At 42.0% G+C, this 12735-nt stretch overlaps 1 protein-coding gene across 2 annotated transcripts in view; it reads right to left on the bottom strand.

Annotated features, from left to right (window-relative positions):
• Positions 1 to 365: 365 nt before the first annotated feature.
• Positions 366 to 12735, bottom strand: part of Sesn3 (sestrin 3) — a 64636-nt gene continuing 52266 nt past the window's right edge. For both annotated transcript variants that reach the window (XM_059267328.1, XM_059267329.1), the window contains exons 8-10: positions 11981 to 12171; positions 9704 to 9848; positions 366 to 7982 (exon numbers count right to left, since the gene is read on the bottom strand). In XM_059267328.1, coding sequence (XP_059123311.1) covers positions 7896 to 7982; positions 9704 to 9848; positions 11981 to 12171 — 423 coding nt within the window. In that variant the 3' untranslated portion in view covers positions 366 to 7895. The remainder of the gene's footprint in view (positions 7983 to 9703; positions 9849 to 11980; positions 12172 to 12735) is intronic.

Here is a 12735-nt window from a genome sequence, read left to right as displayed (position 1 = left end):
CAGAATTCATAGATTAGATTACTCCCAGTGCCCCAAAGATACCAGAATATGACAAAAATGGGTTTTAAACAGTTCTGACCCTGTGCTGAGCACCCCTCCCCATTCTAATGATGATATTGGCAATAAGACACTAATAACACTGACTTGCCTTTTCTGAGACAACCCTTTAAAAGTAACAGTAGTTCTACATTCTGAACAACTTATGCTACTGTAGATCAAGAGATAAGAAATCAAGACTCAAAACCACTGGGAAAGACAGCAATTCCCACAACCTTCACATATCCCAGAGTGTATGTTTCAGTTGCTAAGCAGATGCAAACTGAGGTGAGAATATTCTTCATTGTAAGTAATGAGAGAAAGTGGGATCAGTTTTGCCAATTTTATTGAACCAATAAAATTCCTACTAATAACAATGAAATAAATTCTGCAGGTATAAACGTGATACAGTTTAACAAAACCCATTGTTCTGTACCTATAAATAGATTTTCAAAATGTCATAAAAAGTGCAGTTATGAATTGTTAACAGGTTAATACACAGTTCCTTTATTTCAGATGTGTTTGTCTTGATTCACTAACAGTTCCTTCTTTATCTGTTCAAATAATATTACCCATCCCTCCAAAACAAAAACAACAACAGCAGAACAAGAAGAGAGGCGTAAAAGCACTAGGATATTACACACAAGCTGGCCTGTTTGGGTCAGCTTTAGTCAGAACTGTCAAGTCAGCAACATAAGAACAAAACTAAGCCTACCTATACATACAAGAAGCTCTCATGGGTTCTGCCATCTCCAGAACTGCCAATGCATGTGGAGGGCATTATCAGTAACCACCATAGTCTACATCTACAGCAGGGTCTGCTCTGCTAGAACAAGGGTGAAGTGGCTGTTGATAAAGCCTGCTATTTTCAGAGCTGAAACTACAAAGAGGATGCTGCCACTTGACAGTGAACTTGTGGACCCTAAACTGCATCAATAGTCTATTGGAGAAAAGCTTATCCTAACTTAAACTGTATAGTAAGAGACTGATGTGTGTGTGTGTGTGTGTGTGTGTGTGTGTGTGTAGCAGTCTTCAAGATCATGTCATCCACCTTACGTGAGTCCAAAGTCACGTGCTTCATAAGGAAAATTACAGCAACAAAGCACAGGACTACGAAGGCGAAACATCACAGCTTTTGATTACATTGAATATAAAGTACCAAGGAACGCAAGGGTAACGCTGAATTAATACTGATGAATTAAGAACTAGGACAGGTGCTTCACAGCATGCTACATACGTCACTCACAACTCAAGGAGAAGATGTCTACATGGAAAGTCATGAAGTTGGCATCTGACTCGTGCAATTCAGCTACAGTCTTCATGGATACATTCATTATGCAGCTGCCCTGCACAACCAGGATTCCGAAGGATTTTCAAGTTCAACTCCTAGTTCATAGTTAAAAGCTACATCCAGTTCTTCCATGAGAGGAACGCTGCTTTCAGGTTTGAAGGAGGTAAGCCAAGTGGCGAGGCCATGCTTCCAGGGTGGCCTGACAGGTTTTGGTTGACCTTGTCCAGACTCTGTACCTATTCCATTAGTAAGGAGAAGATGCCAAGTGGCACTTGCTTTCACGTCCATCTTGTTTTGGGTTAAAAGAGTAAATGTGACAAGAAAGAGGAAGGAAAAAAAATCCTATTTTCTCTCTCTGCAGAGACATCCAAATACCAAGGAAATGTCTGCACTAGATGCAAATCTGGATCACTTTCCTTGGTGGACAAGGTACCATTTAACTCATCTTCTATTTTGGGAAACCAGTGAGATTTAGGAGAGATGTCTCTGCTTTAGAAAGGAAAACCTTGGTCACTCACCTGATACACTTCCCTCATCCTACCTTTTGTTCTTTTCTCACACTCAGGAGAGCCAGTTAAAGTTTGTATAGATGAATTAAGAAATCAAGTTTCTTCTGGATATAAGTGTACATTTAACTCAGTGGTACCCATGAGTAATGTTAATATTTTAACACTAATGACCACAGACTCTCTCTCTTTAACATTCTTTCTGTAGAAATGATACATTCATTTTAAAAGGTTACTTGGAGTAAGAAATAGACAGTTTTAGCAAAATTTTGCATACCAAAATTATGTTTATGATATTTCAATTTTTACTGTTTGGGCTCCTATGAACTATGAAGTGGGGTGCTCATTCTACAGGGTACTTTGTGGCACATGCTGGTTACCTCAAGGGTTTCCACATGCTTTCAGAAGCACATACTTCTTTACCCCTTCGATTCTGAACTTCACGGCAGTGCAGTCAAATTTAGTCAAAGCTAAATGAACACTTCATGGTGTGTTAAGTCACCAGGTCATTGCCTAACTAGGTGCCTCCTTCACTTTGAGTCTTTAAATGGATTAATTGGGCATTGCAAGTGCAGTGCTCATGACTGGCATGGAAACATCTGAAGATCATCTCAGATCTACACTCCCAAACAGGGGGGTTTACCTTTGGGTTAGGCAGCCATCTATCATCCTGTTAGGAGCCTGGTAGTGGGGAAGGAGCAGCGTTACTGCCTCTGTGCGACATCCTCCTTCTTCATGACAACTATCTGGACTTACAGAACGGGCAGCTAGGGGAGCAAGACTCAAGCCAGCACATTTCCTTCCTATCTCCCAAGGTAAGTTTTTCTCCCAGTGAGAAGGGGAGGGATGCGATTAGAAGCTTAGTTAATTGAGTCAAATGATCCTGTACTCAGTTTTGTGGGATTTTTATCTACATTACACAGCAAATAGGCCAATGTGATCCAATCTGACCCTCTAAACAAACACCTTTAATAATGTCCTTCCATGAGAAATGTGTTTTAGGGTCCAGACAGCACCAGTAAAATGGATGTCTGCACACTGCTCACCTGTCTGCTGGGGATTTCCTGTCCCATTGAAGACTTAGGTTAATCGGGACTGTGGGAGAATTTTAACTCTGCATTCAAGCAACTGGGACTATTACCAGTATTACCATCTAATACAGACCAAGTTAGACTAGCGATTCAATCACTTTGAATTCTTGCTAAATGCTAAATTCTGCATGGTAGAAATAGTTCAATTTCTGTATCATGTATAAATATAAAGGTTCCTACTTTGATAGAAGGCAAACATTTTATGATTTATTTAAAATATGGAGTAGTATTAATGAACAACAGAGAATGAACCCATGAGAAGGCTGGGTGCTCTGCATTTATAGGCTCTTTGGGGATGAGGTAGAGGAGAGCAAGATATTTTGGCAGCTGGGAAGAGGGTATGAACAGCTGGGGGTGAACAGGATACACCGGATGCTGTGATATATCTGGTAAGGTGTCCAAGGCAAAAATATAGATGGATGGTGGAGAGACCGGAAGGGGCTTGGGGAAAGCCATATTCTCAATGATGGGGGAAGACACACTCAGAAAAAGACATCCTGGTAATGCTCAGCGGGTGGCTGGTGATGTTCGATTGTGAAAGGCATTAAGACCCAGAGAGGCTTGGGGAGGGGAGGAGTAGGAGTGGTGGCTGAGGCACTTGGAGGAAGAGAAAGGCAGGAAAGGGTGGACGAAGACTGTGGGAACCTCCACCTAAAGAGCAGGTGCATGCGCCAAGGACAGCCAGAATCTCAGCTTGGTGTTCCAAGTGGTCCTGGAAAACGTTTTCTTCCTCACAGGGCTCAGCCTTGGTGCACATCCTCACTCCAGACCCACTTCACACCAGCCTTTTCTGTTTTTGGTCTTACCTAAGCAGGTGCTGTTGATGGGTCCGAATTAGCAATAAAAGAAACTACAGATGTGTAGGGTAAACACTCTGTAGACTGACAGGATACACTCCTGCTATGGCCTGCTTTAGGAAAGACTGAGTCTGCATCTGAGTCTCCACAGAGGGACAGTAGGGAACAGTGCAGGGTGATGGCCACCTAGAATTGGTTCCAGCTGCATGGACACGCAGCATACAGTACCCTCTTCAGAGGGGCTGCCTTTCTGCTTGCTGGTGAGGTACCACTAAGAATGCTCATGCACTGTGTATGTGGATCATCCTGCATGTTTTTATTCCATGTAGAATGGTCCGTTGTGCAAAGAATGAGAGTGGTGATTTAGAACTGTCCTTAAACACAACAAAGTAAAAACCTCATTTGCGGTCGTCGCAGCACATACCATTTATATGGTACACTGGATTTGTTCTCTGTCCTTATCTTACAGTTTAAAGGAGCCTTGCCATCATACAGGCATGCACTTGTCACTGGAAGTGATGACTATTTTAAGTAGTAATCTATAACTGTTTGCTGATAAATTTACTTTGGTGTGGCATAAAATTCTACGATTTTGGATAAGCAAAACTTTATGAGGTGGGGGAGGGAGTACTTCCCTGGATGATATCCATTAGATCTTAGACTTATGTAAAATCTTTAACAGACATAAATAAAATAGGGCTCTAGTTCAAATTTTACATGACCTTTATATAAATCTTACTTAAGTTTTCTCTTTTAAAAATAGCCCTGTACAACTGTGCTATTATTGGGTTTAAAACTGGTTTAAAAGGCGAAGGCTACATCCTGGACTCTGTGTTAGCAACCCCTGATTTACAGAGCACCCTAAGGGGTGGGGGACAAATTATTCCTTGGACCAAGACAAGGTACTTCTTTTAAAACGTAGTCCATCTCAAAAGCCTTTTCCCATCAGAGTAGCCCGAGTCTACCCAAGGAAGCCACTTGGGAGGCAGCCCCAGGCACTCTGACCACACCTACAGAAAAAGAGCAAGTGGGTTAAAGAGCAGACCCACTTTCATGGGTAAGGGACTTACATATTTCTTTCTCTCTCTTTTTTAATTTTTGAGACAGGGTATCACCATGTAGCTCAGGCTGGCCTTGAACTCACTATGTAGCCCAGGCTGGCCTCAAAACCACCATCCTCTTGCCTTAGGCTTCCATGCATTGGGATTATAGGTATGTACTACCAAGCCTGATTTCCTTGGTGTTTCTGAGGGTGATCTGAGAAATTAAGAATTAGCACAGATGCAGGCAAATGTGAAATTCCAGATTGGACAGCATTGTTCCAGCATGTCCATCAGGGTTATCAGGCTGATTTTAACACAAGGAGCAAGGAGTTGAGGGCTTCCCGATCAGACGTGCTCTTCACACACACTCGCATGCTTATGTTTGGCACAAGGTGAGGCCTGGGTGCAGCTCAGCTTATCATAGGCTCTGGTATTACACCGATTGAGTCACATAGCTCCTTTGAAAAATATCACATTTCAGTATAAAAAGCTACACTATAAATCACTACATTGTAAATTCAATACTCTGAAAAAAATGCCACCCTGGAAAACCGCATCAGAATTTCAAGTTTGCACTGGATAAAGCGGGTTGACTGGCAACTCTTCGAGCAGGGTCCACACCAGGAATACTGGGTGCGTGCTGTAGTGTGGAGGTGGGGCCACCGTCACAAACCAACTCTGTGAGGCCGGTTCACTGAGGTTCACAAATACACTGCTGTGTTTTTATTCACGGTTCCAAGTCAACCTTTTTTCCTGATTATTGATTGGTCTGTTGAACTAAAAGGAAGTTTTGCTAGGAGAGAAGTCTATTAAAGGCACTAATATTTCCACAGTCCAATCTCTACTTACATTTCTGGGGCAACACAAAACCAAAAGCAAAAAGTAAGTAGCCTCTTTACTTAACCCTTTTCTTCCCTTTTGGTCTAAAGCTTATTCATGGTTCTGTGCGAATTCCTCCTTTTAGTCAATACATAAAAACTATTTTCATTCTGTCGTTCAGTTCACCTGACCAGAAATACAGGACTATGAAATCAAAGTTTCCTAACACTTACAAAATGCAATCATAAACTAGATCCTAATGTGAAAGCCTTAGAACTGGGGAAAGCACATGGCCACTCCTGGCACCTCCTGTGTTTTACTGTTCTTCCAAATACTTTCCTTGTAGTTCACACATGGCTAAGGCTGAAATGAAGGCAGTCCACACAACAGATAGAACACAGAACCCTGCCACAAGCTCTCTGAATAATCTCTAGAGAAACCACCCTGTCTTCAAAAATCCTAGTGACTTGTTCCTCACACAGAGGATTTTAAATAAGATCCTGGAGTCTAAAAACACAGAACTACCCATGCTGACAAGTCTACAGCCATCATTGTTCTCTCTGGAACAGAATGCTAAGGGAAAGGAGCTAACATCCCAGAGAAGGATGGCAGACAGAAGGACAGCCTGACAGAACACTGGCCCACAGTTCTTTCCTAAGAGAAAAAGTCCACCCACACACCAGGGAGACCCTCAGTGAGCGCTCTGTGGGAGCTCCCTGGATGTCATCCTAGAGACGGGTATGTTCTAGGTTAGTATGTATGTGTAAGATGACGTCACCTTCCATCAAGCTGAGGTGCTTAAGCCGTGCAGCTGTGTCCTCTGGGTGCTACCGCAGCTCTCTAGGCACTTGACTGGTTCATTAACATAATACAAATTAAAGCTATCAACACATAAGGTTGTGCTCTCTGAAGATAGTCTAATCGAACAACACAAATTGATGCAAAAATGTGACTTTTTGGCTGCCTTTTTTTCTCCCCTATGACAATGCATTTTTTTTTTTAAACTAGTTGTCCAAACAGATTTTTCTGGGGAATGAATGCTTTGGCATGGTGAAATCGTGGTCAAGCTCAACAAGGTAAAACTGAAAAACGCCTAGCACAATAAAGAAATCTGAGGATCATTTCTTTATGGCTCTGTTTAAAAGGACACTTCTGCAGTGACATGATAGGGGAAGCTGAGTTGATTTTAAAAACATTGCACTGTTTTGTTGTTGTTCAATCACATTAATGCACAGAAACACAATTTTTACTTCTGAATAACAAATTATTTAACCTGTTATAAGAAGAAAGTCATGTAAAATAATTTCCAAAAGTGTAACAGGAAATAGGGTGTATTAACTAACCTTCCTCAACTCTCAGAAAAGGAGAATGTGCAAAGAAACATTTGGTCAGTGTTGTGTGGTGTGGGTTTATGTGTGCCAAGAGTGTGAGCTGTAAGCAGCACTGTGGTACCAGCTACTAGAGGTGATGGAGGACCACGGTGCAGGACTCAGGGGACTGTCCTCAGTCTACTGCTACACAGACAGCCTTGTGGGAAAATGAGGCCTCTGTTTTAGAAGACAAAGTAGCTGAATTTGGCATTTCAGTAGCATGCTATAGAATTCATCATAATTAATTTCACATTAAATTATGGACGATGTCTGTATCACATTTCACGTTATTGCCAATAGCAGTGTAAGAAAAAAAAAAAAAAAACAAACAGATAAACAAAACCAGAACAGTGCCTGATCATCTCCGGGGATGCAAGCTGTGTCCTGGGAGCAGCTTGGTTCCACAGCACATGCTTTTCCCAGACTCGGGACACACGTGGGCATTAGAGCGGTAGAGGACACCATTCTTTGCTGAATGTTGGTATCTGAAAAACAACTGCTTGAGCGGATTGTAAGCACTTTTCCTTATTTTTTTTTTAAGTAAAGAAAAATAATACACATACACATGAACTCCAAAGTACTGAAGTGAAGCATTAACAAACCAGTTCATGATTTATGGTCAGATCCAAAAATCCAACTCTAAGCAATGTAAAGTAGTGCTCGTCAGGGTTACTTTTTGCAATTGTTAGCAATGTTAAGCATTGAGAAATATAAAACACACCATTGCACATTACAGCCAGGAAAAAAAAAAAAACCAAACAAACAAACAACCCCCCTCCAAATCAAACCCTAACAACAACAAAACAAAAACAAAAACAAAACCCCGACAGCTCAACTTTGACACTAGGGAACTGAACAACCGCTGAGCTGCATCACAAACAAGTTCGGATGGGAGTCCTGTGGGAGAGGCCCTGACATGTGCTGCTGCTTCCTGGTGGTGCTTCAGGTCAGGTGCTGAGTTATCGCACGCAGGGCGTAAAGCAGCTCAGCCTGCATCCGAGCCTCCATCAGAAGCAGGTTCACGTGCACCTGGAAACCAGACAGCATTGGCTCAGTCACTACACAGCACACTGGAAGGATGCATAGAGGTTCTTAGGTGCCACATTTGCATAGGTTATGTGTATCCTGAGACTACACACAGGCCTGAGTATGCACATATATATGATAAACACTCAAACGTGCATTTGTGGATAGTAAATTTAAATTAAAAATATATTCCTAGCATTTAACAATTTAAATTAAGAAGTAAAGTTAAAAATGCACTCCCAGCTTTAACTGTAGGCCCTAGAGTGAAGCTGCCACTCAACTCGGTTTTTGTGAGTATGTGACCTCACCAGAAGCCCAGCACTTGCACAGACTGTGGTAAAATCTCAGGGCACCTCTGTGGGAAAAACCTCTCAGCTGAAAGGCTGATGTAATACCTCTACACGTTCTAAACTGACTGCAGGGAAATGTTCTAATTCTGAGTTATCACCATGCCTTCCTATCACTTGAACATGTTATTGGGCATATTCTCCTGATGAGAATATACAGTCTCAGGCTGGAGGGATAGCTCAGCCGTTAAAGGCTAGACTCACAACCAAAATAAGAGAATATACAGTTTCTAGAAAGGGAGGAGATCTACTGCAAATATTAAAAACAGCACAAAGATGCATCAAGGCTGAAGATGAATGAGTAATATGCCTGGTGTATGACTAACTTTAAGACTTCAAAAGTTATTAGAAGTTGAGCCATAACATACTTTGCCAAAGCCATACAGCTCACTGGGGACTGTTAGGATTCCAGAATGAGTTTCTTACCTCCAGCTTGAATATGGTAGTATAAAGGAGACTCTTAGATTCAATGTTCAAAGGCCTAGAACCTAAAGCCAGATCTGATGCTAAAAGATTCTTAATGCTTACTAGGTTCTAATCTAAATAATAATTCATATATAGTCCATCTACAGATATTCTTATATAACAATATATTTGGCTCACAGATCCTTCACTATACTGGCAAAATACTAAATTACAACGAGAAACTTTTGTTCTGACAGTAATGTGGTGGCTACCAAGAGTTTCTAAATGCCAGTGCCTTCAGTGCTGGGTACAATTCAACCCAACCCAGCACTGCTTCTTAGTGGGCTTTTTAATAGTCACAATGGTAGATTTATTGGTATTTATAGCCAGTCTCTCAGAGGCTGATGCTAAAATTCATGCTATGCACTGTGTGGGCTAGTTTTTATGTCAACTTGCCAGAAGATAGTCCATCTGGGGAGAAAGACTCTTAATTGAGAAGATGCTTCCATAGGACTGGCCTGTGGGCAAATCTGTAGGGCATCTTGGTTGAGAATATGTGGGATGGTCCAGCTCACTGCAAGTGGTGCCACCCTTGGGCAGGTGGTCTTGGGTGCTGTAAGAAAGCAGGCTGAGCAAGGCAGGAAGCGATAAAGCAATGTTCCCTTTCTTCTAGGCTCCTGCTCTGACCCACATGACCTGAGAGCTGTGAGCTGAAATAGTCCTTTTTCCCAAAGGTGCTTTTCATCATGGTGTTTATCACAGCAACAGAAACCTTGACCAAGATGTACACCATGTTACACAGAGCACACATCTAATATTTAGTGACTAGTCAATCTTCTTCAGATTAATAAAACATGAAAAACAATAGCTAGTTCAATGGCACCAATCTATTAATGCCTCCCTCCCTGTTTCATGGCTGAAATTGTCATGGTGAACACACGTCTTTGAGGACTGCTTGATGATGACACTGACCTTCTCTGAGTGTGTGAACTGCCGCCAGTAGCTGTCATACATGCGCTTTGTGGTTCTCTCAGGGTAGCAGGTCACTGTCTTGATATAAACCTTCAGGCTCCGTTCAAGTAGCTGGTTAACTTCCCCATAATCATAGTCGTCATACCTGTGAGTGACAGCACTGTGATGAGAAACCCAAGCTTCACTGCTTAGACCTTGCTATGCAATGACGTCATAAGCAAAGCTCATTGAGTCGTAGGAAGTATTTCCTGAGTGCCTGGTGTGTCATACATCCTTCTTGTTACTGGGGTTCTGTAGTGAACAGGAGAAAAAAATCCACCCCTAGCATCACAGAGCTTAAACTCTATTAAGGTGTAAAGAGAAAAACACTACAAAGCAAACACAGTTTGCAGGTGGTGATAACTACTTAGAGAAAAATAGGCCAGGTGGGTGGTGAACACCTTCAACACCAGCAATCCAGAGGCAGAGGCACATAGATCTCTGAGTTCGCTGCCAGCCTGGTCTACAGAGTGAGTTCAAGGACAGACAGAGGTACACAGAGAAACCCAGTCTCAAAAACCAAAAATCAAAACAAAACAAAAAAACCAAACCAAAAACCAAAGAAGAAAAAGAAAAATAGATTTGCAGCTTGGGAGGATTGGGCTGTGATTTTAAACAGGACAGGCAGGTGTTCTTTGAAAGAAGCATTTTAGAAAATACTAAAAGGTATTGACTGAGCAAGAGTAAGGCCAGCCAGGAAAGGCTAGTCGGATGTTCCCAGACAGAGGGTGAAACCCTGAGTCTAATGCATTGTTATGAGTCAGGTGACACTTCCGACCGATGGAGCAGAAAACAGCCTTAAAACTGAAATTCTGAACACTCCAAACTCCAAAGCCATGTGAACAAGAAGTCATGTTTACGGTTTGGGCATTTTCTGATTTCTCTTTTGCAATGATAGAGATCAAACCCAGGCCTTGCACATGCAAGGCAAATCTTCAGCTTCAGATGCCAGATGCTTTTCAGGTTAGGGATGTTAACCCTGTAGTGTTCTTTACATAACACGTTGCATTATTATATGTTGATACGTCAGGAATTTTGTGGTGTTTTGGTTAAAACTATAGAAAAGACTGCTTAACAAACTAAATCCCAGTTCCAGTCTATACCACTTTCTTTTATCATAAAGGATCTGGATGCACTAGCTCATGACTGCATAGTTTCTCTCTGCAATTCTATCTCACAAGGAAGTCTGCAGAGCCCAGCTCAGGCAGCTTTCCCTCTAGCCCTCTCCATCTCCTTCCCTCCAGTACTTACGGTCCTCTCCAGCTATCTTCGTCAGTTTAAAGGCTGTTCATTAACTTGTGAGCCAACCACCTCACCTTGGTGTTTTCGAGTGGCCCAGCATTGGGAGGACAGTGTGCCCTAATTATGATTCCTTTATAAGGCAAGCCGCAATAACCATACAGACCTGAATTTCTTTTTTTTTTTTCCCCAAGATTTATTTATTTATTATGTATACAGCATGTATGACTGCAGGTCAGGAGAGGGCACCAGACCTCATTACAGATGGTTGTGAGCCACCATGTGGTTGCTGGGAATTGAACTCAGGACCTCTGGAAGAGCAGTCAGTGCTCTTAACCTCTGAGCCATCTCTCCAGCCCCCAGACCTGAATTTCTTATTGCTACTTGAATAGACACTTTTTTTTTCTCCCCACACTGACCTGTTCTTTCAGGAAGGATTCTTAAACTTGCATCTCAGACTCTTTATTCCCATTTCTTAGTAAAGTCTTCCTATTGTACTTCTGTCATTATCAAGACTCACAACACACTTTTTATTGGTTTGTAATTTACTTACATGTTCATGTACATATGAAGTGCACATGTGGAAGCCAAGGCTGAACCTTAGCACTAGTCTTCAGATGCTGTCCACCTCAGTCTTTGAGACAGGATCTCTTGCTAGGACGTGCAGCTTGACAATCAGGCAAGGCTGGCTGCCCAGTGAGCCCTAGGGACCTCTCCCCACCTTCCCAGTGCTGGGACTACAAGTGGGCATTTAAGTAAGTGCTGGGGATTGAACTCAGGTCCTAATGCTCACATGGCAAGTTTTACCAACTGAGCCATCTCCCTAAATCCCAGACTCATAACACTTTAAATGAAGAAAATAATCTCTAAGATCAAATTAATTTTTAAATCAGGTAGCATTTCCCCCCAGAAAGATGTACTCCCAAACAGGCTATAAATGAAACAAATGCTTGCATTTCTACTCAGAAATGTATAAAATAATCTGCACAGTGAACATACCTGATTCCAAACATACAGTGAACATAGTTGAACAAAGCTCTGCGTAGCGTGGTCGTGTCAACATCCTCATGGGTGGCCATTGTGTTGTAGGTGAGATTGTAGACCATTCGAAACTTCTCATCCAGCAGATGTCCAATGTCAGAGTAAAGCCTGTTTACCAGGGAAAACCCGTGATTTTCCCAAGTGTAGTCCTGTCGCAGAAAAAGGGTCCACTTACAAAATGGGCATTCTCTGTTAAACCCTGCATGTTTTATTTTCAAAATAAAGTAAAACTATTGAAGAAAGTTAGTGGGGGCGTATTTCTAACTCAGGTCTAGGATGGCAGCTTTACCAGGAATGTTTCTGGTCAGGCTGTAGAGTACAGAGCCAGGGTGTGTCTCACAGGATCTAGGGCTTGGCATGTTTGTGATGAGCTCTAGCCACCTCCTTTGGACAGGCACTATGTACTTCCCTGAAAGGATCCAGAAGTTCTTGACTATTGCTATGTTACCAAACTTACTCAGGCATGAAAGAGTCTGAATTTAACTCCCGTCCCCAACAGAGTCCCATTGTACTGTGGGAGGCTGGTCTTGAAGTACAAACTTCTAATGTAGTCAAATATCAAAATGCCTTATTATAAATGTCATCATATTGTTTGATTTCTTCCCTACCCATCCATGAATGGCACAAATATATGTAATTATCCTGCATAATGCAGGCAACTAAATCAAGCATACTGTTTCCTAGTGACTTCCTAAGGGTGAATATGTTGAAAT

This window comes from Peromyscus eremicus, chromosome 7 (assembly GCF_949786415.1).
Source record: "Peromyscus eremicus chromosome 7, PerEre_H2_v1, whole genome shotgun sequence".
NCBI lineage: Eukaryota > Metazoa > Chordata > Mammalia > Rodentia > Cricetidae > Peromyscus > Peromyscus eremicus.
The sequence above is the reverse complement of the archived record's forward strand: the minus strand, read 5'-3'. Positions and strand labels throughout refer to the sequence as shown.